At 32.0% G+C, this 22,661-nt stretch overlaps 4 protein-coding genes and 1 long non-coding RNA gene across 6 annotated transcripts in view; 2 read left to right on the top strand and 3 right to left on the bottom strand.

Moving 5' to 3' along the window:
• Positions 1–1,803: 1,803 nt before the first annotated feature.
• LOC113787202 (uncharacterized) lies at positions 1,804–3,246 on the bottom strand. Its single transcript, XM_027336021.1, has 2 exons — positions 2,631–3,246; positions 1,804–2,579 (listed from the first exon to the last, which is right to left on the bottom strand). The coding sequence occupies exons 1-2, from the start codon at positions 3,244–3,246 to the stop codon at positions 1,804–1,806; spliced, it is 1,392 nt and encodes a 463-aa protein (XP_027191822.1).
• A 6,194-nt stretch (positions 3,247–9,440) lies between these two features.
• On the top strand, positions 9,441–11,029 carry LOC101496879 (probable aquaporin PIP1-2). The gene is made up of 4 exons (XM_004503648.4): positions 9,441–9,832; positions 9,929–10,227; positions 10,513–10,653; positions 10,783–11,029. The coding sequence occupies exons 1-4, from the start codon at positions 9,508–9,510 to the stop codon at positions 10,876–10,878; spliced, it is 861 nt and encodes a 286-aa protein (XP_004503705.1). The 5' UTR covers positions 9,441–9,507; the 3' UTR covers positions 10,879–11,029.
• A 2,683-nt stretch (positions 11,030–13,712) lies between these two features.
• Positions 13,713–16,456, top strand: LOC101496007 (short-chain dehydrogenase TIC 32, chloroplastic). The gene is made up of 9 exons (XM_073370180.1): positions 13,713–14,039; positions 14,166–14,291; positions 14,379–14,484; positions 14,978–15,057; positions 15,186–15,339; positions 15,496–15,574; positions 15,690–15,774; positions 16,042–16,088; positions 16,167–16,456. The coding sequence occupies exons 1-9, from the start codon at positions 13,934–13,936 to the stop codon at positions 16,329–16,331; spliced, it is 948 nt and encodes a 315-aa protein (XP_073226281.1). The 5' UTR covers positions 13,713–13,933; the 3' UTR covers positions 16,332–16,456.
• On the bottom strand, positions 14,218–14,605 carry LOC140920920 (uncharacterized). Its single transcript, XR_012163633.1, has 2 exons — positions 14,379–14,605; positions 14,218–14,291 (listed from the first exon to the last, which is right to left on the bottom strand). It is a non-coding gene; the product is annotated as an uncharacterized lncRNA (long non-coding RNA).
• Positions 16,457–16,784: 328 nt separating the features above from the next.
• Positions 16,785–22,661, bottom strand: part of LOC101496343 (mitogen-activated protein kinase kinase kinase YODA) — a 6,785-nt gene continuing 908 nt past the window's right edge. The window contains exons 2-12 of one of the 2 annotated variants that reach the window (XM_004503647.4): positions 20,968–21,766; positions 20,168–20,869; positions 19,794–19,881; positions 19,503–19,565; positions 19,223–19,383; positions 19,058–19,133; positions 18,858–18,917; positions 18,659–18,766; positions 18,257–18,475; positions 17,913–18,004; positions 16,785–17,617 (exon numbers count right to left, since the gene is read on the bottom strand). In XM_004503647.4, coding sequence (XP_004503704.1) covers positions 17,041–17,617; positions 17,913–18,004; positions 18,257–18,475; positions 18,659–18,766; positions 18,858–18,917; positions 19,058–19,133; positions 19,223–19,383; positions 19,503–19,565; positions 19,794–19,881; positions 20,168–20,869; positions 20,968–21,539 — 2,718 coding nt within the window. In that variant the 5' untranslated portion in view covers positions 21,540–21,766 and the 3' untranslated portion in view covers positions 16,785–17,040. Of the gene's footprint in view, positions 17,618–17,912; positions 18,005–18,256; positions 18,494–18,658; positions 18,767–18,857; positions 18,918–19,057; positions 19,134–19,222; positions 19,384–19,502; positions 19,566–19,793; positions 19,882–20,167; positions 20,870–20,967; positions 21,767–22,661 lie in introns of both variants that reach the window. The other variant, XM_004503646.4, reaches the window with a different exon arrangement.

Genomic DNA, 22,661 nt, shown 5'->3' with positions numbered 1-22,661 from the left:
GCCAACTCACCAAGATCAGACATTTCAAATTCTGATTTAAGCTTCAGCTTCATTCTTTCAATTTTTGTTTCACCACTGCCTGTAATAATCAAATCATCCACATACAAGCAGATCAGCACCATATCACCATTGCTAAGAATTTTGATGTAAACTCCATACTCAACTGTACACTTTCTAAAACCAGATTGAGTAAGAAAGGAATCTATTCTTTTGTTCCAAGCTCTTGGAGCTTGCTTTAGCCCATAGAGTGCTTTCTTCAGTCTAAGCACCTTCCCTTTACTGTTTGCAGCTTCAAATCCAGGGGGTTGAGTTACATAGACCTCTTCATCAAGAGGACCATTCAAAAAGGCAGATTTTACATCTAGCTGCAGTAGTTTCCAGTTATTCCAGCTTGCCAAAGACACAACAACTCTAACTGTTTCAAATCTAGCAACAGGAGAGAACACTTCACTGTAATCAAATCCCTCCTTTTGCATGAAACCTTTGGCTACCAATCTTGCTTTATGCTTTGCTATGCTCCCATCTGGTTTTAATTTCACCTTATATATCCATTTCACACCAATAGGTGTCTTGCCTTGAGGAAGAGTGACAAGTTCCCATGTGTTATTTTTCTCAATGGATCTAATTTCTTCCTTCATAGCATTGAACCAAATGTTGTTTTCTATTGCTTCCTTGAATGTCACTGGTTCAGCTTCAGCCATGAAAGCTAAGTGAACCAGTTCTCCATCATCTGCAATTGCACTATCTAGAAACACTTCATAGTCTTGAAGTCTAGTAGGCAAGTTTCTGTTTCTCATAGATCTTCTCTGAGCACCATCTTTGGTCTAGATTTTCCTGCACTTCTTCATTGTCAACTTGTTGTTCAATGACTTCAGTGTTTACTGATGATTCAGTTTCTGTAGGTAACTCAAAGACTAAATCATTATTTATGTCTAGTTCTCCCCAACTACTTGTTTCATCAAAGTACACATCTCTACTGTATGTAACTTGCATAGAGGCAGGATTTAGTAGCTTATAAGAACCTGTGGGATGATAACCAATAAAGATAAGCTTTTATCTCTTATCCTCTAGTTTGCTTCTTCTCTGATCAGGCACATGTCTGTAGCATACAGAACCAAAGACTTTGAGATGTCTAACTGATGGTGTCTTGCATGTCCAAACTTCCTCAGGCACTTTATCCTCTAATTGTAGAGTATGACATCTGTTTAGCATATACACAGCAGTAACCACTGCTTCTCCCCACAGAGCTTTGGGAAGGTTTTTGCCTTTCAACATACTCCTAACCATGTTCATTATGGTTTTGTTCCTCCTTTCAACAACACCATTGTGTTGAGGTGTGTAAGGAGCAGTCACTTCATGCAGAACACCATTTTCAGTGCAAAATCTTTCAAGTTTAGAGGAAGTAAATTCCCCTCCACCATCAGTTCTGAGTATCTTCAATTGTTTTCCAGATTGCTTCTCAGTAAGCACTTTAAAATGTTTCAGATTGGAAAAGACTTCACTCTTGGCTTTGATCAGATAAGTCCATTTTTTTCTGCTGAACTCATCAACAAAAAGAAGAAAATATTTGTTTCCACCAAAAGATGGAACTTCAAATGGACCACACACATCAGCATATACAACTTGCAGTAAATCAGTGGCTCTAGTTGGAGTATAATTGCTAAAGGACTTCCTAGTTTGCTTGCACAGTAAGCAATTCTTACACATAGTCTTAGGAATTCTAATATGAGGTAATCCTAGAACCATTCCTCTTGACTGTAACAATCTCAAGTATTTAAAATTGAGATGACCATACCTCATATGTCATAGCCAAGTTTCATCAGTAATTTTTTCTGCATTGAAACACTTTGCATCAAATGCTCCAAACTTGACTTGGAAAGTTCTGTTTCTGGTTAGAGGTGCACTCAAGATCTTCTTTTCTGTGTCATCATAAACATCAAGAATTACATGTTGCAAGTTCATGTTGAAACCTTTCTCCAATAACTGCCCAATGCTGATCAAATTACTCTTCATGGCTGGAACATACAGAACTTCAGTTATCAGGGCCTTCTTGCCATCTTCCCTTCTGATTAAGAGATCACCAGTGCCCTTAGCATCAACAGTTCTGTTGTCTGCAAATCTAACCTTGGTTTTCTTTGACTCATCAAAATTTACAAGCCATTCTTTATGACCAGTCATGTGGTTTGAACATCCTGAATCAAGATACCATACTTCATCACTTGTAACATCATTTTTTGTTATCATCATGAGTAATCTGCATGGATCTTCATCATCTGTTGTTTCTTCCTTGACCAGATTAGCATTTGCATCAAGATTTCTCCTATGATCATCACTGCGGTTGGAAGCATGACATTCTGAACTATAATGTCCAAAATTGTTGCAGCTGTAACACTTTACTTTCCTTTTATCAACAGATTTCTTGCCTTTGAATTGCTTGAACCCTCCTCTTCTGATAGAAGATTCAGGTTGATCTGACCTAGCCTTGATATTCTCATGATTACTGTAATTTCTTTCAGAACTCCCTCTGAAGTTTCTTCCCCTTCCTCGATATTTCTGACCAGATTTGCCCCTAGAGCCACCTATGCTGAAAGTTTGTGCCTATAAAACTTGATCAGCAACAGATCTCTCACCATTTCGTTCATTTAGTCTTTGCTCATGTGCTTCCAAGGAACCTTGAAGTTCCTCAATCTTCACGGTATCAATCTTTCTTGATTCCTCAATAGCCACCACAATGTGATCGAATCTTGGTGTGGGAGTTCTTAGAATCTTCTCAACTATAGTAAGGTCAGAAATCACCTCACCACATGATTTCATTGAGTTGGTGAGGATGAGAATTCTATTGAAGAATTCAGACACCCTTTCATTCTCATCCATTTGCATGAGTTCATATTGTCTCCTCATTGTTTGAAGCCTAACTTTCTTCAATTGTTCAGCACCAGCATTGCATTTTTCCAGAATTTCCCATGCCTCCTTCGAATTTGTTGCTCTTGAATTTTTTTCAAAATGAGGTGGATCCACAGATTGGTGAAGAATCACCATGGCCTTGCAATCTTTCTTCTTGTTCTCCTTGTGTGTCAGCTTCTGTGCATCAATGGCATTCACCACTAGAGGTGAGTATCCTTCTTCAACAATGTTCATAACATCCTGATACCCAAGAATCGCTTTCAGTTGAACACACCATCGGTTCCAATTCTTGCCATAAAGAACTGGAAAGTTGGAGACAACATTCCCAGGGTTGAGACTCATTCTTCACAGCTTCTTGCAAGTTGGTGCGTGATCTTCTTCTGTTGCAGCGGAAAAAACAAGGATCGTACTGAGCTCTATGATACCACTTGTTATGTTTTAAGTGGAAAACTGAGAAAGAAACTTAAGAAAGATGGAGAGAATGATGAGAAAAATGAGAGCTTGTATTATTCATCCTTCTTTAAATTAAAATACAACACAGCTTTTATAACCTCCTAACTACTAACAGAATCTAACAAACTTACTAAATCCAACTGACTTCTAACTAACTCTATTTTTGGTATTAACTCTCAACATCCCCCCTTTAATACCAAAGATCAAAAACAACACTTGACAATCTATTCAACATGTGCTGTAAACACCAATTCTCAATCAAAATTTCACAACATTCAACAATTATAAATGTTAGTTAAATAATTTGATTTATACTATATTATAAATTTTATGATGATTCAATTTTAAAGTTCTTTGAACATTTTATTATTTCAGTTATAATGATGTTTATGTTATTTATTGATTTATTATCGCGAAAGTGTATGTAACAACTATGGGTGTTAAAGTTGTTAGTCGAATAAAGATTTTTCTTTTTCATCCACAAATATGGAAACAAGTACTATAATTATATACTATTGAAACCATAATGTCACTCAATTTTAACATGAAATTTGGGAGGCTATGCTTTTTAACTTCATCAATGTCTTAGAGCATAGATATAATTTATATGTTCCAAGACATGAATGAAATTAAGATCTTTTACGATCTAAATGGTAGTATGAGGGACTAAATGATAACAATTTGAGTGGGTTCATGCAGCAAAGAGAAACGGAGGATAAATGTTTCCTATTGTGCTTATCACCAAAAAGAGAGTGCGAGAGAAAATGGAATATGAAGCTATGTTGAAGACCGCCATGGAAACCAAAAGCCAAATGTAGAAAGATATGGCACAATGATAGGATGGAGAGGGCAATGGTAATATTCTGAAGTGGAGATTTATGATAAAATGTGTAGTTGATTCTAGCAATACTCACTCTAGTAAAGGAAATTTTGAGTTTTCATATCCTTCAATATGATCGATGATTCTAGGTGGTCGTGGAACAATTTTTGTGGAGTATTAAAATTATCTTGAGAAGTTTCGAACTAGTTTTAGGTTTAATTACATGACTTCTTTAAAAGCAAGGTGTATCGTACAAACTTAATTAGAGGAAATTTGTATTGATTCCATATCATTTTCTTTTTGATATTCGAGTGGATCACAATTTTATAAGGTGTGAATTGTGGACCCCTATTTTAGAAAAAGTACAACGAAATTCTAGAGTTAATCAATAAAAAGAGTCATTTCATTAGTTTGATGCTAAGCGGTGGTGCTAGAACTTTGATGGGTTGAATACTGTTTTTGATTAGACAAGACTCGATCTCAAAGCACACCACTGCAGTCCAAAACAATTCGTCTCGATCTCAACATCAACATGCAAGAAACACGAAGTTATATATCCTCAAAGTTCGTTACTCTTATTTCCTTAGAGGGCCTTATTCTACACACAATTTACTCCACGTTTTAAAATCAGTTTCAGAGGTATAATTAATTCTATTTAAAAATATTTTATAGTTTATTCTAACTTCAATTTATAATTTGGAGTTTTTATATATAAATTGATTTTTAATTTGAAATCTTGTTGTTTTAATGTATATTCAAAATTTTAAATTTAATTTTTTTTAAATTGCTTTTCGCTTGATGTGAGACAAAAAAATCTCAATAATATTATCTAAAGATCAAAATATAGACGTTCTTAATGAAATAATATCAATTTCATTTTTAAGATTTTTTTAATATATATATATTTTATTTTTTAACATTTTTTTTAAATATCATACTTTAAAGTAAAAATTAAATTGGAGTAGTAGTTAGTCGCATCTCAAGTTAAGTTGTGACTTCCTACACATATATTTTTCTTAAATTTTTTGTATTTATTGATAAAATAAACAAAAAATAATTAAAAATATTGTTTGAAAAATTAATTATTAAAAATAAAATGCACAATATATAGTATCTGATCATAATTTAAAATATTGTTGAAATGTTACAAAGTTATCAACAATTCTCTTAAATTTCTATAGTTTTTAATTATATATTTATTATTTGTTGTTTATTTTATTAATTAATACAAAAAAAATGTGTTTAGCACGTGTATTTTGGAGATGAGGTCAACTACTACTCAAACATAGTCTAATTTTCAAAATGCAGCGCCTAAAAAATAAAACATTTTGGTATATTAATATTAAAGTATGATATTTTATGATTTTTTTTAATAAATATATATATATATATATATGAAAAAATCCTCATTTTTACATCTCTTTAAATAAAAATAAAAATTGAGATTCAAATTTTGATGTGTAATCAAGAATAATATTTTATTTATGTATGTTAAAAAAATTATTTTATCAATTTTAATTATTAATAAATTTTTAAATATTAACAATGCAAAGAACAATAATATTTTAAAATTTGTATACATAATAATTATTAATAAATAATTGCGAGGGACTTCTATGCCAGCCGTTATTCCCGGCTCTGGTATGAAAGAAAGCGGCAGACTCATCTCACAGGTGTTCCCAAAATTACATTAATAATAAAACTTTTTTGTTAAAATAATATTTATTATGACTTAATACAATGCAATAATTTTATTGTGAGACCGTAGAATACTGATTTTAAATTTGCACTTCATCTTCGTGAAAGGGTGGGAGTATGCTAGATTTTGAAAGGTACACAATTAATTTTTTATGTTTAAATTTGACCTATCTTAGAATTTTTTTCCGGTCTGACATGACTTTTTTAAAAGTTTAACTTGAAAGTCTATTTAAAAGTCTTATTCATATTAAAATATTTAAATTCTCTACTCATACCACATGGTCTCCACATATCAATATCAACTTATATATCTATATATATTAAATAAAAAATAATTTTTCTAACAAAATAATTTTAAAAAAATCTGAAACAAACATCATTTAAATCATAAAATATAATTCTTAGTTTCAAATAATATATCTTTTTTTTTTCGAAACAAACACATCCATAATGCCTACCGAATATGAAACAATTACTAAATATAGAATGACTATCAAATATGAAATGACTACTGAGTGATTGTCTAATTGATATAATTTAAAATAAAATATATATTATTTTTATAATAATAAAAAATAACATTAATAAATAATTAAATATATATAAGTCGGTATATCAAATATAATAAATTTTTTTATAAACTTGAGTTTGATCTATTTAAATAAATAAACTTAAAAAATAACATAAATTTAATTTTTTATGAAATAAATCAGGTGAAACCATAAATAATATATGGTACCAATAAACCGAACAATAACAACACGAACACAATGTTGTAAAAGAAAAACACGAAATCCCATATGATCAAGAGCTGTCTTGCACAATACAAAAGGGAAGTCCTCTGACACTCCCACACTTCTTTTTGTATGCATCAATGCTGCATACTATAGTATATCATGACATCACATACGTTATATCAATAGTAAATGATTCTTTTTTTCTGGTTACAAGAATTTGAACCTACTATTTGAATACCCCAAAAAATTATTCATAATAAAGATAACACAAATGCTATTAAAATAATAAATTAAAAATATTTTATAAAATTATAAAATAACAATTCTTTTGATTAACATAGTTTATCAATCAATATCAATTAGTAAAAAAAAATTAATTTAAAATTCGAATTAAAGTTAATCAAATTATAGTAATAATAGTACATCTATTAATTTTGTAGTACTTCTAAATATTAATAATAATAAATAACTTTTACAAAGCATTTGAGATTTTCATTAAAATTTTATTTAAGTTTTAAATATTAATGCTCACTTAAAAATGAGACAAAATTGATTAATGAAAGTTGTAAGAGTTTCAACATGACTTGTATGATTTTATGATGAGATTCATAAAAGAAAAATATTGTTTGAGCATAAATTGTGATTATAATATTTGATACATATCTATTGTTGATTGAATTTATATGTTAAACAATTATTTTGTTATATAATTTTTTTATTGAGATATTATTTTATGACACATATATAAGTTTCTACCATCAAACACTTTAAATATTTTATTAATTATTAAAATTATTAATTATTTATATATCTCATTAATTATTAAAATAAAAAACATTAATTATTTTAGAGTATTTATCTTATTAATCACTAAAATAAAAGACATTGATTACTTCTGAGTATTACGACATTTATTAGTTAAAAAAGTACTCTAAAATAGTTAATATTATATATTTTAATAATTAATGAGATATATATTTAGAAAGTAATTAATAACTTATATTTTAACTGTTAATAAATTATTCAAAATTGTTAATTGTAAAAATATATATATTGTATTAGAAAAACATTTTTTAATTTTTTAAAAAACTTTTTTAACTAAAAATGTTTTTTTAAACTAAGATTATTTTTGTAAAAAAAAACAATACACTATATATACATATATAATATACAGTATAACTGTTCAAATTTAAAAACCAAACATAGATTCAACTCGTAACCGTGCAAGTGCAACAATAACAATCTTTAACAAACGCGAACTATAGCAACAGAGACAAATAAGTACAGTTTGATTAGGATCGACGAAAGGACAAAAGAAAACAAAATTAGTTGCTCATGTCCATGTGCCTGGAAAAAGCTACTTGCCTGTTCCTTTCGGTTCCCAACGGTCACCGTAACGGCCATTTCTTCTACCAATTCGATTCCGTGGCTGTGATTTTCTTACCGTTAACGTGATTTCACGATGATCATGACTTTATTTTCAACGGAAAGTTTCAATCATGATACCACTGAGACACATTAATTTAAATAATATTAATATTGATCTGATAAAAATGTTTACGTAATTAGTATCCGAAAATCTTAAACTATTATTATTTTCTTCTATAAATATTATCGACTGTTATTATAATTTTTTATAATTTATAAATATTATTCACATTGAAACATTTATAATATATTCATCTATAAATTAATCAATACCCACACTAATATATCGCGGGCTCATTGACCTATATGGAAATGTGCACGACAATTGGAAGATCTCTGTTTTTAATTTTATCAGCTAACACTTTCAATTAATCCCGATCTTACTGATTTTTTAATTCTAATCAGTGTTCTAATTCTAATCAAAACAAAACAGAAACAAAATCGTAGCATTTTATAGCTTTTCTAGAAAGCAACAAAATAAAAGCCACCCTTCACCTGCTGTTTCCACTTTCAAGCATTTATTTATTATTATTATTATTAATTTATTTTTAATAATGTAACGATAAATTTTACAGTACAATTAAAAATAGAATATGTATCAGTATTATAAATTTTTTTATCAATAATTTTTTGTAATTTATTCACATCTACATTACTATATTATCTATTAAAATTAATGAAATTAAGAATTTTAATATATAAATAATATGTCGTTCAACTTCGATAATTTAAGTTTGATAGTACTCAAACATCATATACCATAATAGATATTAAATCGCAATGGCAATTTAACGATAACAAATTTTCGTTGGGGAATTTATTAGTGTATTATCCATTTTCAATCAACCACATTTTATTCGCAAGCAAAAGTTAAAAATTGAACATCCTACCACTTACATTCGAGTAGAGTCACATCTGATTCACTATGTGCATGTTTGTTTATACGTTTGGAGGAATCAAAATCAACTTTAAAAGTGTAAAATTAATTTTATTATGATTATGTGATATCGAGTAAGATATATTTTTTTGAGTTAAAAATTGAACATCCTACCACTTCAAGTTATGATATAATATGTAGTTTTTGAGTCTAGATTGATTTATATATTGAAATTTATTATTCAGTTCATTTTTATTTAAATATCAAAACATATTTTATATTAAAATAATCAATTTTACACAATCAAATCACTCCAAATCAGGTTTAATCACCCCTTAATCAAACACATTATATCCATGGTTGGTTATTATATATTATAAATAATAATAATAATAATAATGATAATGATAATAGTAATAAACAAAATGTATTTTAATTTGTTATTGTAGCAAATAGTAGTAATTGACATGTATGTTTTGAGTTTCGTGTTTCCACTATATAGTAATAATGAGCCTCTTCTCATTCTAGCTAATATTATTACATTTGTATTTAAAAAAGTGAGAGCAAAGTAAAAAAGAAGAGAGTTAAGAATGGAGAAGGAAGAAGATGTGAAGGTAGGAGCAAGCAAATTCTCAGAGAGGCAGGCATTAGGAACAGCAGCTCAAAATGACAAAGACTACAAAGAGGTACCAGCAGCTCCATTGTTTGAGCCTGGTGAGCTCAAGTCATGGTCTTTTTACAGAGCTGGAATTGCTGAGTTCATAGCCACTTTCTTGTTCCTCTACATCACCATTTTGACTGTAATGGGTGTCAATAGATCAACCTCCAAATGTTCCTCTGTTGGCATTCAAGGTATTGCTTGGTCTTTTGGGGGTATGATCTTTGCCCTTGTCTACTGCACTGCTGGAATTTCAGGTACCAGCTACCTTGCTTTTTTATTTTTCATTTTTTTTCACATTAATTTCTTGTTAATAGGTAAGATATGATAGATCTGTTTGTTGGTTGTGATAGGTGGACACATAAACCCTGCTGTGACATTTGGACTATTTTTGGCAAGGAAGCTATCTCTTACAAGAGCTATATTCTACATTGTGATGCAATGTCTTGGTGCTATTTGTGGTGCTGGTGTGGTGAAGGGTTTTGAAGGTAATGCTAGATATGAGTTGTTCAAAGGTGGAGCTAATTTTGTGAATGCTGGTTACACTAAAGGTGATGGCCTTGGAGCTGAGATTGTTGGTACTTTTGTTCTTGTCTACACTGTTTTCTCTGCCACTGATGCCAAGAGAAATGCTAGAGACTCTCATGTTCCTGTATGCCCTCCTTTCTTTTTTAATTAAATATGATTTAGTTCTTATGAATATATTTGATTCTAAAATAAAAATAAAAATTTATGATATTAATATGTAGTAGTATTCCTTAAAAAAATGTATTATGTAGTAATTTGATCAATGACCTTAAAATATTGTTGATTTATTTCTGAAGGAACATTATGCATATATATATGCTTTTAATTTGTGAATTAATTTATTATCAATATTTAAGTAAGTTCAATTCTAATGTGGTTATTCTTTTTTGGGGGATATGCAAAATTGTAGCTTTTGGCTCCTCTTCCAATTGGTTTTGCTGTGTTCTTGGTCCACTTGGCAACTATTCCCATCACAGGAACTGGCATTAACCCAGCTAGGAGTCTTGGAGCTGCTATCATCTTTAACAGGGACTTTGCATGGGATGACCATGTATGTTTTTCTATTTTCTTATTTTTTTATGAAACAAATTTAGTGCATATTTAGTATCATTGTACTTGTGAATTAATTGCATAGGTTAAATAAATAATAACAATTATGCAATTCTTTTATGGTTTGCAGTGGATATTCTGGGTTGGACCATTCATTGGAGCTGCTCTTGCTGCTATGTATCACCAGATTGTTATTAGAGCCATTCCTTTCAAGACAAGGGCTTGATCTTCTTATCTGTTCTTGTTTGTAATCTTCTTGTGTTATGTGTCTCTTTCATTAGAGGGACATCTTTTGAATCTTTTTGTGTTAGTCCATGATTTGGATGTAAAAATTGTTTCCTTCATTGATCTTAGAAGAATGTGGATTATTCTTTTTATCTTCTATTAGTTAATTTTGTTTTTTTATTTATGCCCTGTTAGGTTTCCTCTACATGGTTAACAATTTTAATTGAAAGGTGCTACACTAAACCAGAAAGGCTCAATTTTCTCTATAGTGGCCAATAAATACCTTTCTCTTCTAACTTTGTTTCTTTATTGATATCAAAGGCAATTATAATTGTACTCGACATTAAATTGCTATAGGTAAAAGTTTTGAGCTTTAAAAGTTTAATTGAAGTCGAATTGAGGTTGGACTGGTATTAAAAAAATTAAATTAAATTTTTAAATGTATGTATATGAGGTATAATAACCAAAAATTAATTAAATCTTTATAATTTCAAATAATTTTTTATTAATGTATAACTTCAAACAATTAAAAATTAAACTATATTCTTTTACATAAATAAATAATATATAAATTAAATTTCTATTTTGTATTGCTTAATGGTAATTAGAAAAATGTAAAATCAGTATTAAATAAACACTCATCAATCTTATATATAAATTATTTATGTAATTAAAGGAGAAAGAGATAAGCTTTACTTATATTTTATATAAGATGTTTTTATCAACTGGTTGTAAAAGTTTATATAGAGATTATTTCCTCATCTTAAATTTTTATAAAAAAATTCCATACAGAGTATTAATATTATTTTAAAATTATTTTCCTTACCTATAAGAACGTGCCACTACTTCATGTGCATGTGTGAACGATGAAAAATTGATTTGATAAGTTTTGGAACTTTTGCTACTTTTTTGAATGCCCACATTGGTCGGTTTACAAATACATGTGGACATCACACATACAAATCGTAACACAAGCCATTCATTCAGTTTTTTTTTACTGAGCATTCATTCAGTTTTTTTGATTTATTCATACATATATTAAAATATACTTTTTTTGACAAATATATTAATAAATACATAAATGTCACTAATTAATCAATTGAAAACAAAATGAAGCAATTTTCACTTAATCAAACTAATCCATTTGATATTTCTAAAGAGTTTAGACAAAGAGTTTAGACAATAGTACTTTATTTCATCTTATCTTTTTATGCTGACGGCTTTAGATATATTGAACCATATAAATAAAGATTATGTTACAAATAACTAATGACAACCTTTTATTTTAATAGGAGTCGGAATCCTTCCTCTCACACATGTTCTTTGTTGGTCATATTGTTTTGGTTGTTGTGGCTAGTATAGAGCAAATTTCAGCTCATTAAATCCATTTTTTTAGACTTTTGCTGCATTTCAAGCCAAAAGATCAACATCCAAAAATACAAGGTCTTTTTCTCTAAGAATAGTTCAACTACAGAAGCGGTTTCTTTAAGCCAAAGTTTGGAAATTGACCTAAGTACAAACTTTGAAGCATACCTTGGCATTCCTCTAATTCGAGTGTCAAAAGATTCATTCTCCTTTATCTTGAATAGACTAAGATTTAAATTCATAAATTGAAAAGTTAACTCTCTTTCATTTTAGATAGACCCACTCTTGCTCAATCATCTCTATCGAACATTTATGTTTATGTGATGCAAATCATATCAATTATTAGTTCTATTTGTTACGTAACTGAGAGATTATATTGCAACTTCATATAAGGTAGTACAACTGAACAAAGAGTATGCCATTTGATCTCTTGAAAAACAATTTGCAAGCCAAAGTAGGATGATGCACTTGGCTTCAAGAATCTCAAAGTCTTTAATCAATAATATATGACCAAACTTGTTTGGCAATTGGTTGCGGATAGAGACATATTTTTTGTTCAACTTGCCCGAGCAAAGTATAAATGTGGTATTATGAACATCTCTCTTATCCAACAATGCAACATTGCTCCAAATACTTAGAACAATATTTGTAAAGTGTGGCCTAATACCGAAAGTAACGTGCAATGAGTTATTTGTGATGGTCATTCTACAAAATTTTAGAAGGACCACTAGATACCAGAATATGGAAAGTTGGTTGGCTCAATACCTCAAATCATTCCATCCAAATATTCTGAATTTTTTGTATCGAGCTACATCAATTATACAAATTGAAATTGGAGTAAACTGCAATAGATTATGTCTGAGTCAATCTATAAGAAAATTTTATGCTTCTCTGAATTTCCCCACATCAACCACTAACGACTAATTTACTCTTAATTCAGCCTATAATAACCTCACAAACTATGAGACTAACGTTGACTCAATAATATTATTCAAAGAGGTTTGGAATTGGTAGAGTTCAGCCAAAACTACTTTGAAATAAAGTTATTAAGCTTCAACTTTAGAGTAAATTATTTAGCATGTGTATTTATGTTTGGCTTGTAGCTTGACTATTATTAGCTCCTTATTTTCTAAAATGTGAATTTTTCGCATTGATATTTTATTTACTCGTGATAAAAGTATTTATAATATTATTTTTTAAATTGACTATTTCACTTTCCTCTCCATATTTAAGAAATATTATACTCAATTTACTCTCTTGTTTATCTTTTCTCAAAGAAATTATCTTTATATTGTATCAGATTTATTGAACACATCCTCTTCTTAATTATTCTTTAAGAATAAGAAATAGATTTATTTATTTTTTAACTCACTCACACTCCTCATTTTCAGCTATCTTTTTAGTTAATATAATTCTATTTAATATTTATTTAGTCAAACGAACCATTAACGTTGGTGAGGACGAAAAAAAAGCATTAACGATCGTGCGCAGTAAATAGTAGATGATTTTATAGCATCTATCTAGTAGCTAGTGGAGAGCATTCATTAAAATTCTTTAAATGAGAACCACATAATTCAAAAAATAGGAAATATACGATCATCACAATATCAGATCATACAAATTTTAATTTAATTATAATAATAAAAAAATCTGCACTCTGTTTTGAGGTTTGACTACTATTCAGTAAAAAAATGTGGTTTCTTGGTTGGAAAGGACCATCGGGATTCTCAGCTTCCTCAACCGCCGATCAAGTCACTCAAGGAATCGATGGAACCGGTCTCACTGCCATCGTCACAGGTTTTTTCTTCTTCTAATTTGTGATTTTTAGGTGCTGAAAAATTGGGATAGATTATTTCAAAAATTTAGGGTTGAAATTTTTGTGATCTGCAATATTATTATTATTGAGTAGTTGAATATTTTCAGGAGCATCAAGTGGTCTTGGTTTGGAAACAACCAGAGTTATTGCTTTGCGTGGTGTTCATGTTGTTATGGCAGTTAGGAATGTGAACAATGGAATGAATATCAGAGAAACTATACTTAAGGAAATTCCTGCAACTAAAATTGATGTTATGGAATTAGATCTTACCTCTATGGCCTCTGTCAGGAAATTTTCAGCTGATTTTAACTCCTCTGGGCCTGCTGCTAAAATTGATGTTATGGAATTAGATCTTAGCTCTATGGCATCTGTCAGGAAATTTGCAGCTGATTTTAACTCCTCTGGGCTTCCACTTAACATTCTAATGTAAGAAATTCTAAGTTTGTTCTAACCTTACTTTTTTCAGATGTATATGGACTAATGTTATTTAAATTTCAGTTTGAGTATAAAAAAATGTCTTTATGTATAGATATATATGCTATTCAATACTAACACGACAACAATTACGGAATCGGCCTCGACGGTTCTTGAATCAAAAAACCCTTAAAGGACGAGTGGAGAAATCTAGACACTGACACATTGTCACTAGTAATAAATTGAAAAATTGAAGTGAATAAATGTAACTACCTATGTTGGTTTCGGACATGGACATGCCTTCAATATGAAGTGTTAGTGCTACATAATTGATGTATAGATTGCACATTTGAAAGTTGAGATATAGTTACTTGTATTCGTTTAGTGTCACCATTAGACACGGAACACGTTTTCAATTTGAAGTATTGGTGCTACATAATATATGTATAGATTTCACATTTGAAAGTTGAAACAAATAATATTCTCTTTTTCTTTTCTTTTCAAGTAACAATGCAGGGCTTATGGCTACTCCATTCATGCTTTCCCAAGACAATATTGAATTGCAGTTTGCAACCAATCATTTAGGTAATATATATTACATGGTATCCTCACATTATAACATATATATGTCTCTGAAAGAAAGTTGTTATTTACTCTCTTGTTGTCATTTTCAAAACAAAAAATTGAAGGTAATACTTGATACTATTTTGTAGGCCATTTTCTGTTGACAAACCTTTTATTAGAGACTATGAAAAAAACTGTAAGAGAGTGCAGCCGGGAAGGCAGGATAGTTATTGTATCATCAGAGGCTCACAGATTTGCATATAGTGAAGGGATTCGATTCGATAAGATCAACAATGAATCAGTGTAATCATCTGGTTGCAATGGTTAATTTACAAGCATTCTTTTCTCTATACAAGGCTCATAATATAGTTTTTTATATAAAATGTTAACCTTTCATGTTCAGTATTTTAAGTTCCCAGAGTTATATAATTTCACCCTTCCTTGTCTTCTTTTTTATAGATATAGCAGTTATTCTGCCTATGGACAATCAAAGCTTGCGAATATTTTACATGCCGATGAGCTTGCAAGGCGCTTGAAGGTATTATAGTCACAAAAAATTATTTATGCAATTTCATATGATTCAACTTTATTAAATAGTGTGAACTTATCGGTTGAGTTTTATGTTGAACCTTGCATATACCTTTGTTTGACAGGAAGAAGGAGTGCAAATAACTGTTAACTCACTTCATCCTGGTACAATTATAACAAATATTCTACGGTACCATGGTTATTTTAACGGTTAGTATCTATATCTTTCAATTATTTCCTAAGCATGTTCATTAAGTATCCTTGTTTTATTATGCTTGATATTCTATTTAATTGAGGTTGATCATATTGGTTAACATTGACATAATCCATATTAATATGCTTGTCATTCTGTGTATAATGTTGTCAAAGGACTTAAAAAGAAGCTAAAGGAGTTATACTAGCTGGTTGTTCTTATACACAATTAATCGCATGTTGGTTTGAATTTTTGTTCATGTGTCTACTACTTGGTTTTTGCAGCCGTTGCTAATATGGTGGGCAAGTACTTCCTTAAAAATGTGCAACAGGTATTTTTCTCAGAGACTCAAAAAGATATTATAGAGTTGAATTTTACTAATTGAACTGTGGTGCTGTGTTTTTTGTAGGGAGCTGCAACCCAATGTTACGTTGCATTGCATCCACAGGTAAAGGGAATATCTGGTGAATACTTTGTGGATAGCAATAAGGGAAGCCCAACTTCTTTAGCTAAAGATAAAGAACTGGCGCAAAAACTTTGGGAATTAAGTGTAAGTTTGTCTAATACAAAGTAGCTTTGAGGTTTGTTTGACTCAAATCTTGCTACCCTAAGCTAGAGCAAAGTTCATGTGCAAAACAACTATTTGTATTAAAAAAAGTTTCAGAGATTTAGAAATGCATAGTAGTTATTAAACTTTTACATCTTGAAGCTTTTTAGTAATCAATAGCTTAGACTATCCATTTAGTTGTTTAAGATGGTTATTGTTTACTTATACATCTTGAACCTTTTTAGTATCAATAGCTCAGACTAACCCATTACTTGTTTGAAATGGTTATTGTTCACATCAAGCAGTATATAATTCGTTTCAGACTGGATCCATCGCAGTATTCCATTGCATTGTATACTCTTAGAGTTGATGCAACAAACTCTGGGAATCAAATCCCATTCAATCTTTGACGAATTATTTTGGATTCAAAAGCCAAGTGCATTTTTATTTTAAAATTTTGGTTTATTCAAAAATATGCAGTTACTGGAGGAAACTAATCAACTGTGATTGGGTTTGTAACCATTTTTACACTACATTTGTATCTATATTGGCACTACTACCCTTTGCAGCTAGAATAAAAAAATACAAAACAGCGCAAAGTTAGTAATGTACATTTGCCTAAAAATCTAAAAACATGTTTTAAATAGGAGGACTGAGACTGGATGCTACATGTGCAGTATCCACTTTGTAAATTAAAATAAAAAATAAAAAAATTGGTTTTATGCTACTGCTATAATCATAAGCCATTCATGCGACCACGCACTGGGGCACTGGACTTTTGATCTAGGGATGCATTTGGCCGCACATTATCCCTCACCCGCTGTTGTTGAGGCACACGATCAGCCAAACACGACTTCCCATTTCGAAATTCTCTTGAGACTTCATCAATGGCCTTTCGCCTATTATAGTTTTCAGATGGAATTATATCCTGGCGGCAACCATCACCAAATTCTATTGGGACTCCCTCAATGGCCCTCCTGTTATAGTTAGTAAGAGCATTATTTTCGGATGAAATTATGTCTTGGTGGCAAGCATGTCTAGCTTGCATATTTCTCTGAAACTGACCATGCTGTTGACTCTGATAAGTAGTGCTTCCATTTGACTGAAAACCATTCTGAGACTTTTGGATCACACCCAGAGCTTCATGTGGGAATATAGGTTGCTTTGTTTGCGGTGTAGATGGGCCAGATGCGGTATGGGACCTACATGTTGGAGAGGATATCCTTCCACTCAGATTCACTGATCTAGAAGGCAAACGTTGGCTCCCAGATGGCGAAACAGGACATGAGACGATCTTTGGTTTATGTGCATTACTGAAACAAGGGGACAAAAAAATTGAGTGCATCTCCTTTCATGTGTAAGAACTTTCAATAAAACTTCATTAAAACAAAATACATAGCATAATTTTTCTACACGGCCATGACATCTGTGCCTTAATCATCACTTTTCCAAATTATCAAGTAGAAGCTTAACCATGCTTTTAGCACAACTGAGAACTTAAAAATTTCAGATTCAAAAGTGAACCATTGCATTTCTTTTTCATGTGGCCTTTCTCGTGCTTAAGTGTGTGCATTTGAGTTGGAGTTTGAGAGAGAGAGAGAGAGAGACCTTGATCCATAACCAGCTCTGAAGCTTCTATTTGGAGGGATACCAGCTACTTCCGAGTCTAAACATACATTATGTTTAGCCGGTCCAATGGCCTAAAAGAACAATTGAAGTGATCAATAAAGAACACATGCAATCTGTGAAAATCCAAACACGACCCAAGAAAGAAACACTTTATGGATACCGAATATATTACTATATTTTATTTCTTCGGAACATACAACACAACTCAGAACAGATTTACCTAAACAACATAATACAAATTTCAATGCCGCTGTGCCAAGGATGATTGAATAATTGAAGGAATTGAATGCACAAGTGATAAAACAAATTTCAATTGCATTTACCAGAGATCTCACTGCATTTATAACGGTGGATGGGGCTTCTGAAGGATCAGCATTCAGAATGACTCTTTCTAACAAAGCACTTCTAACAAATGGGTGCCTTAGAAGTTGACTAGCCGAAGGCCGATGAATTGGATTCCTTTGCAAACAAAGCCTGACAAAATCTTTTCCTTCTTCTGATAAATGATCTGGAATTGTAGGAAGTTCCTTGCTGTTCCCAATCTTAAACATAGCAGCAACCTTGAAACATTTAGTGTGAAATAGCAGAAACAGGTTAATCAATCAATGAATCTATACAAGCATGTACTCCAACTAAGATTCATATACTTGTATCAGAAAATAGATTTGAAATGGACATGCAACCATGTTCAAAATGACTTTAATAGTTCTTCAAAATTCACTTACCCCTTCATACTGACTCCAAGGAGGTTTTGCTGTTGCCATCTCCAAAACAGTGCAGCCCAGACTCCATATATCAACAGCAAGATTACATCCATTTGAGTTTTTTATAACCTATATAATCAAGGGCGTGACTCAAATAAGATTACTATGTAAAAAGAATCGCTGACAAAAATAGTTAAGGGGATGCAAAAATCATACTGACCTCAGGTGCCATCCAATAAGGACTTCCTTTGAAAGAAAATGGAAGAGATTGCCCTGTTATCTGCAAATTATCCCGAATAGGCAATATTAGACACCACAGCTTAATGGTTTGAGCACAGAGATATTTGATTCAAGTCAAATTATCCAATTCCAAAAAGGTTGCATAGTATACACATGAAGCCGTCTTATAAATGCCCTTACATGCTTTGCCATCCCAAAATCTGCCAGTTTTATCTGTCCATTAGGGTCCACCAATATGTTTGCTCCTTTGATGTCCCTGATCAGAACCGGACCAGCAAAAAATGTTTCACAAATTACAACATCAAGAAAAGATGCTAATTGAATCATATTATCAATAAAACTCACCTGTGAACAGTGTTCTTTGCATGCAAATATGCAAGTCCTGAAAGAATTTGCCGAGTGTAATTCCGAATTGCAATTTCACCTAGTTGGCCATATTCTTGAAGCAGTTTATAGATTGAGCCACCAGAGACGTATTCCAAGTATATATAAAGTTTGTCATCTACCTATTAGGTATAAAATTTTATAATGCCGTTAAAACAGCCTGAACTTTGAAATTTTGATTGTAAGCAACCAAACTTGAAAGTGAAATTATTTACTGAACGAAAGCAATAACTCAAAGTACCGTCTCAGACCCATAATACTGGACTATGTTTGGATGCCGCAATTGACTCAGCAGTGCAATTTCCTGCAAATGCCATCGGATATAAATGAATATTCATTATTAGGCGCACGCACACACAATCAGTCCAAAATTATCCTTGGATTTTTCTCAAAGAAAAGTAATTGAAAAAGTAAAAGGGTTTTTTCTAATTTGTAAATGAGACATGTAATTTGTACTTCCCAAAGAAAAGCAAGAGTGTGATAGACATAAAATGAATAACGTGTGTTTCACAGTTTACACCAGCAAGCTTACTTGTCCAAGTTGCTGTGCGCATTCCCGTGATTTAGGGTCATCAGAAAAAAGGGTTACCTCCTTCATTGCACACATCTCACCCCTTTCTCTACAAAGATCAAAAGTTCAACAAGTCAAGCTTGAAAGTTAAGAGAACGTAATGCAAAATAAAAAAAAAAGTGGATAAATAAAAAGAATTTGAAAAGCATTAAATATCAATTTTGAATCAGGGCCAGAGTTGACATAACAGATAAAGGATAAAACGTGGACATGCAAATTCAAATGCTATTAGATTGGTAAGAATTCCACAATCATGCGCATATAAATGGTTATGGATATCAACAATAACAGCATAATACATATATATGTGTGTCTGGAACCCACTTGATACAGACCTGCTGAAACCAAGATAAACATGTCCAAATGTTCCCCTTCCAAGCAAATTCCCTTTTGTCCAGTGTGAACCTGGGCTCGTTGCATTTTCTGCTCTGGCAGGACTTCGAGGGCCTGAAGGAGTTGAAGACGCGGAATAGGTTGGAGAAAACGGACAAGATTTAGTCACTTTTATTGGAGGAAGCGGTAACCGATGAGTTTGTTGTCTACTGACATCGGGACGTCTTGTAGGACACTCTGTTGCGGCACCTCCAGCCTTTTGATGCCGAGGGCTGACTGTACTGCTCTGTATCCTGGAACTGGGACTGGGGCTTGCCATTCTGGGACTAGGTATTGGCGAACACTCAGAGTTGTGTGCCTTTAATGCTGATGGATCCCCACCAACTGAATTATTACTTGAATTGTGACCTGAACCTGGACTGGAGCAGAGCCCAGAAGCTATATCTTGATAAGGCTTTCCTGTCCATAATCCTGAGCTCAACACTTGCTCTTGACCATATGCCTGCATTGGACTTCTAGAAGGACTAGACATTGAACTATCTGGAGCACTGCAAAAACCACCCGGACGACCTATTTGCAGATGCAAAGGAACCCCTTTTGGCGAGGTAGACAAAAGCTTTTTGTTGCACAATTGATGAGCTGGTTTTGAGGATGCTCTTGATTTTCTTTGGACAGTATTAGGCGATTGATCACTGTGCACCACACTTTACAAACATATAAATAATTTTAGTAATTGAATGAACCGAAAATAAGGCAAACACATTAAGAGCATTTAAAAATATGTATCTAGATGTAAACAAACCTCCTGAAAGAATTGTTAATGGTGGTTCTGTTTCTATTTTCACAGTCAGATGCTAGAGGACTAACAAGATGTGAATCAGATGAGTCGCCACTATCAATAGAGCTGTCACAGGAAACAGATGCAGTGGCAATATCTCCTTCCACATCTGTAACTTCTCCCCTTTTAGTTAGATAACCAGGTTCTGGCAGGGGGAAATATAGAGATGGTTTAGATGTAGGATCTCCTGAGGCTCTTTGCAGTTTTGACGTTACAATAATTCCAGAATTGACGTTGTTAACAGTAGGAAGGGGAAAGCCTGGCACTGGGAGTGGCTGAGAATAATGACTTTCTGCAAAACTTAGACAGCGGGACACGTGTGGAGAGGGTGATGGTGATCTTCTTCTTGAAGGTCCGGAGGATCTAGATCCCTTCTTTGAGATAGTGCTACTATGATGTTTCCTAGATCCTTCCGATTTGTAGCTGCTCCTCTCTTCTGAAACACTCTTTAATTTTCGCTGTATTATTTCAAAAATACTTTCCCGGTTTGTCTTCCTCTTCACCTCCTTGGACGAAGATTTTCCCCACCACGGCATGTCTTGGGAAAAGCTTGCACCAAACACACACAGAGAAAGAGAGAACAAGAAATACCAACAAAATGTGGGTGTAAATTCACATTCAATGCTGCAGCAAAGTCTATGATGCAAATGCCTGTAACACTGAATTTTGTATATGGTGTCTATCTAAATTCCACTGAAGCACGGTAATCTGTTCTTATAAAATATATAAATCATAGATGAGGCATCCGTCACACAATAATAACCTGTAAAGAATATTCCAGTGTCAGTTCATTCCTTCCAAAAATAAACAGTTAATAAACAAAGTATCCACACAATTGTACAAGGCCGTTTGAAAGTAACAGATATCATGAAGGTTTATTTAAGTCTTTGAGTCATTTTGTAGACTACTGCAATTATTAATCTCGCTACATGACAGATACAGATATCACATAATGAACCATCCGTACGCAAATTGTTCAATCCCACTACAAGATAAATTCAGACATCATGTAAAGGATCATCTATACGAAAATTATTGACCCGCTACACGACAAATACAGATATCATATAACGGATCATCTATATGGAAATTATTGAACCCTGCTACACGACAGATACAAAAATCATATAACGGATAGTCTATGTTTAAAAAATCTTTGATTATGTTGTAAGCTACAGCAATTATTGAATCCGCTACACGACAGACATCATATAACAGATCGTCTATGTTGATTTATGTTGTAGACTGCGGCAATTATTGGATCGCACTACACAACAACGGACATTACAGATGATTTCAAAACCTAAACAAAAATCTAACTAACCGTGTTAATTCTCTAGAAAGCATGCAGATAACATCATGGTTTTAAAACGTAAAAGACGACTTAATCATGCCAGCCATTTATGTTAATTGATTAAGAAATTCGGTCAGACATTTAATTCTAAAGTTTCCCTTGATAACATGGAAACCATGGCTCAAACTTGTTCTTGGAACCAAGTACTCAGTTTTACATTCAGAACAACAAAAGAGCGAACCACTAACAAAGAAGTGATGAAGATAACTTAGGAACAAAGTTTTTTCAATATCAATAACTAGGCAAAGTTTACTTACACATGATTCACATCCCAACATGAAATGAAAATAAACCCCCCCCCCCC

Source organism: Cicer arietinum, chromosome 6 (genome assembly GCF_000331145.2).
Source record: "Cicer arietinum cultivar CDC Frontier isolate Library 1 chromosome 6, Cicar.CDCFrontier_v2.0, whole genome shotgun sequence".
NCBI lineage: Eukaryota > Viridiplantae > Streptophyta > Magnoliopsida > Fabales > Fabaceae > Cicer > Cicer arietinum.
This window is presented reverse-complemented; position numbering and strand designations above follow the sequence as displayed.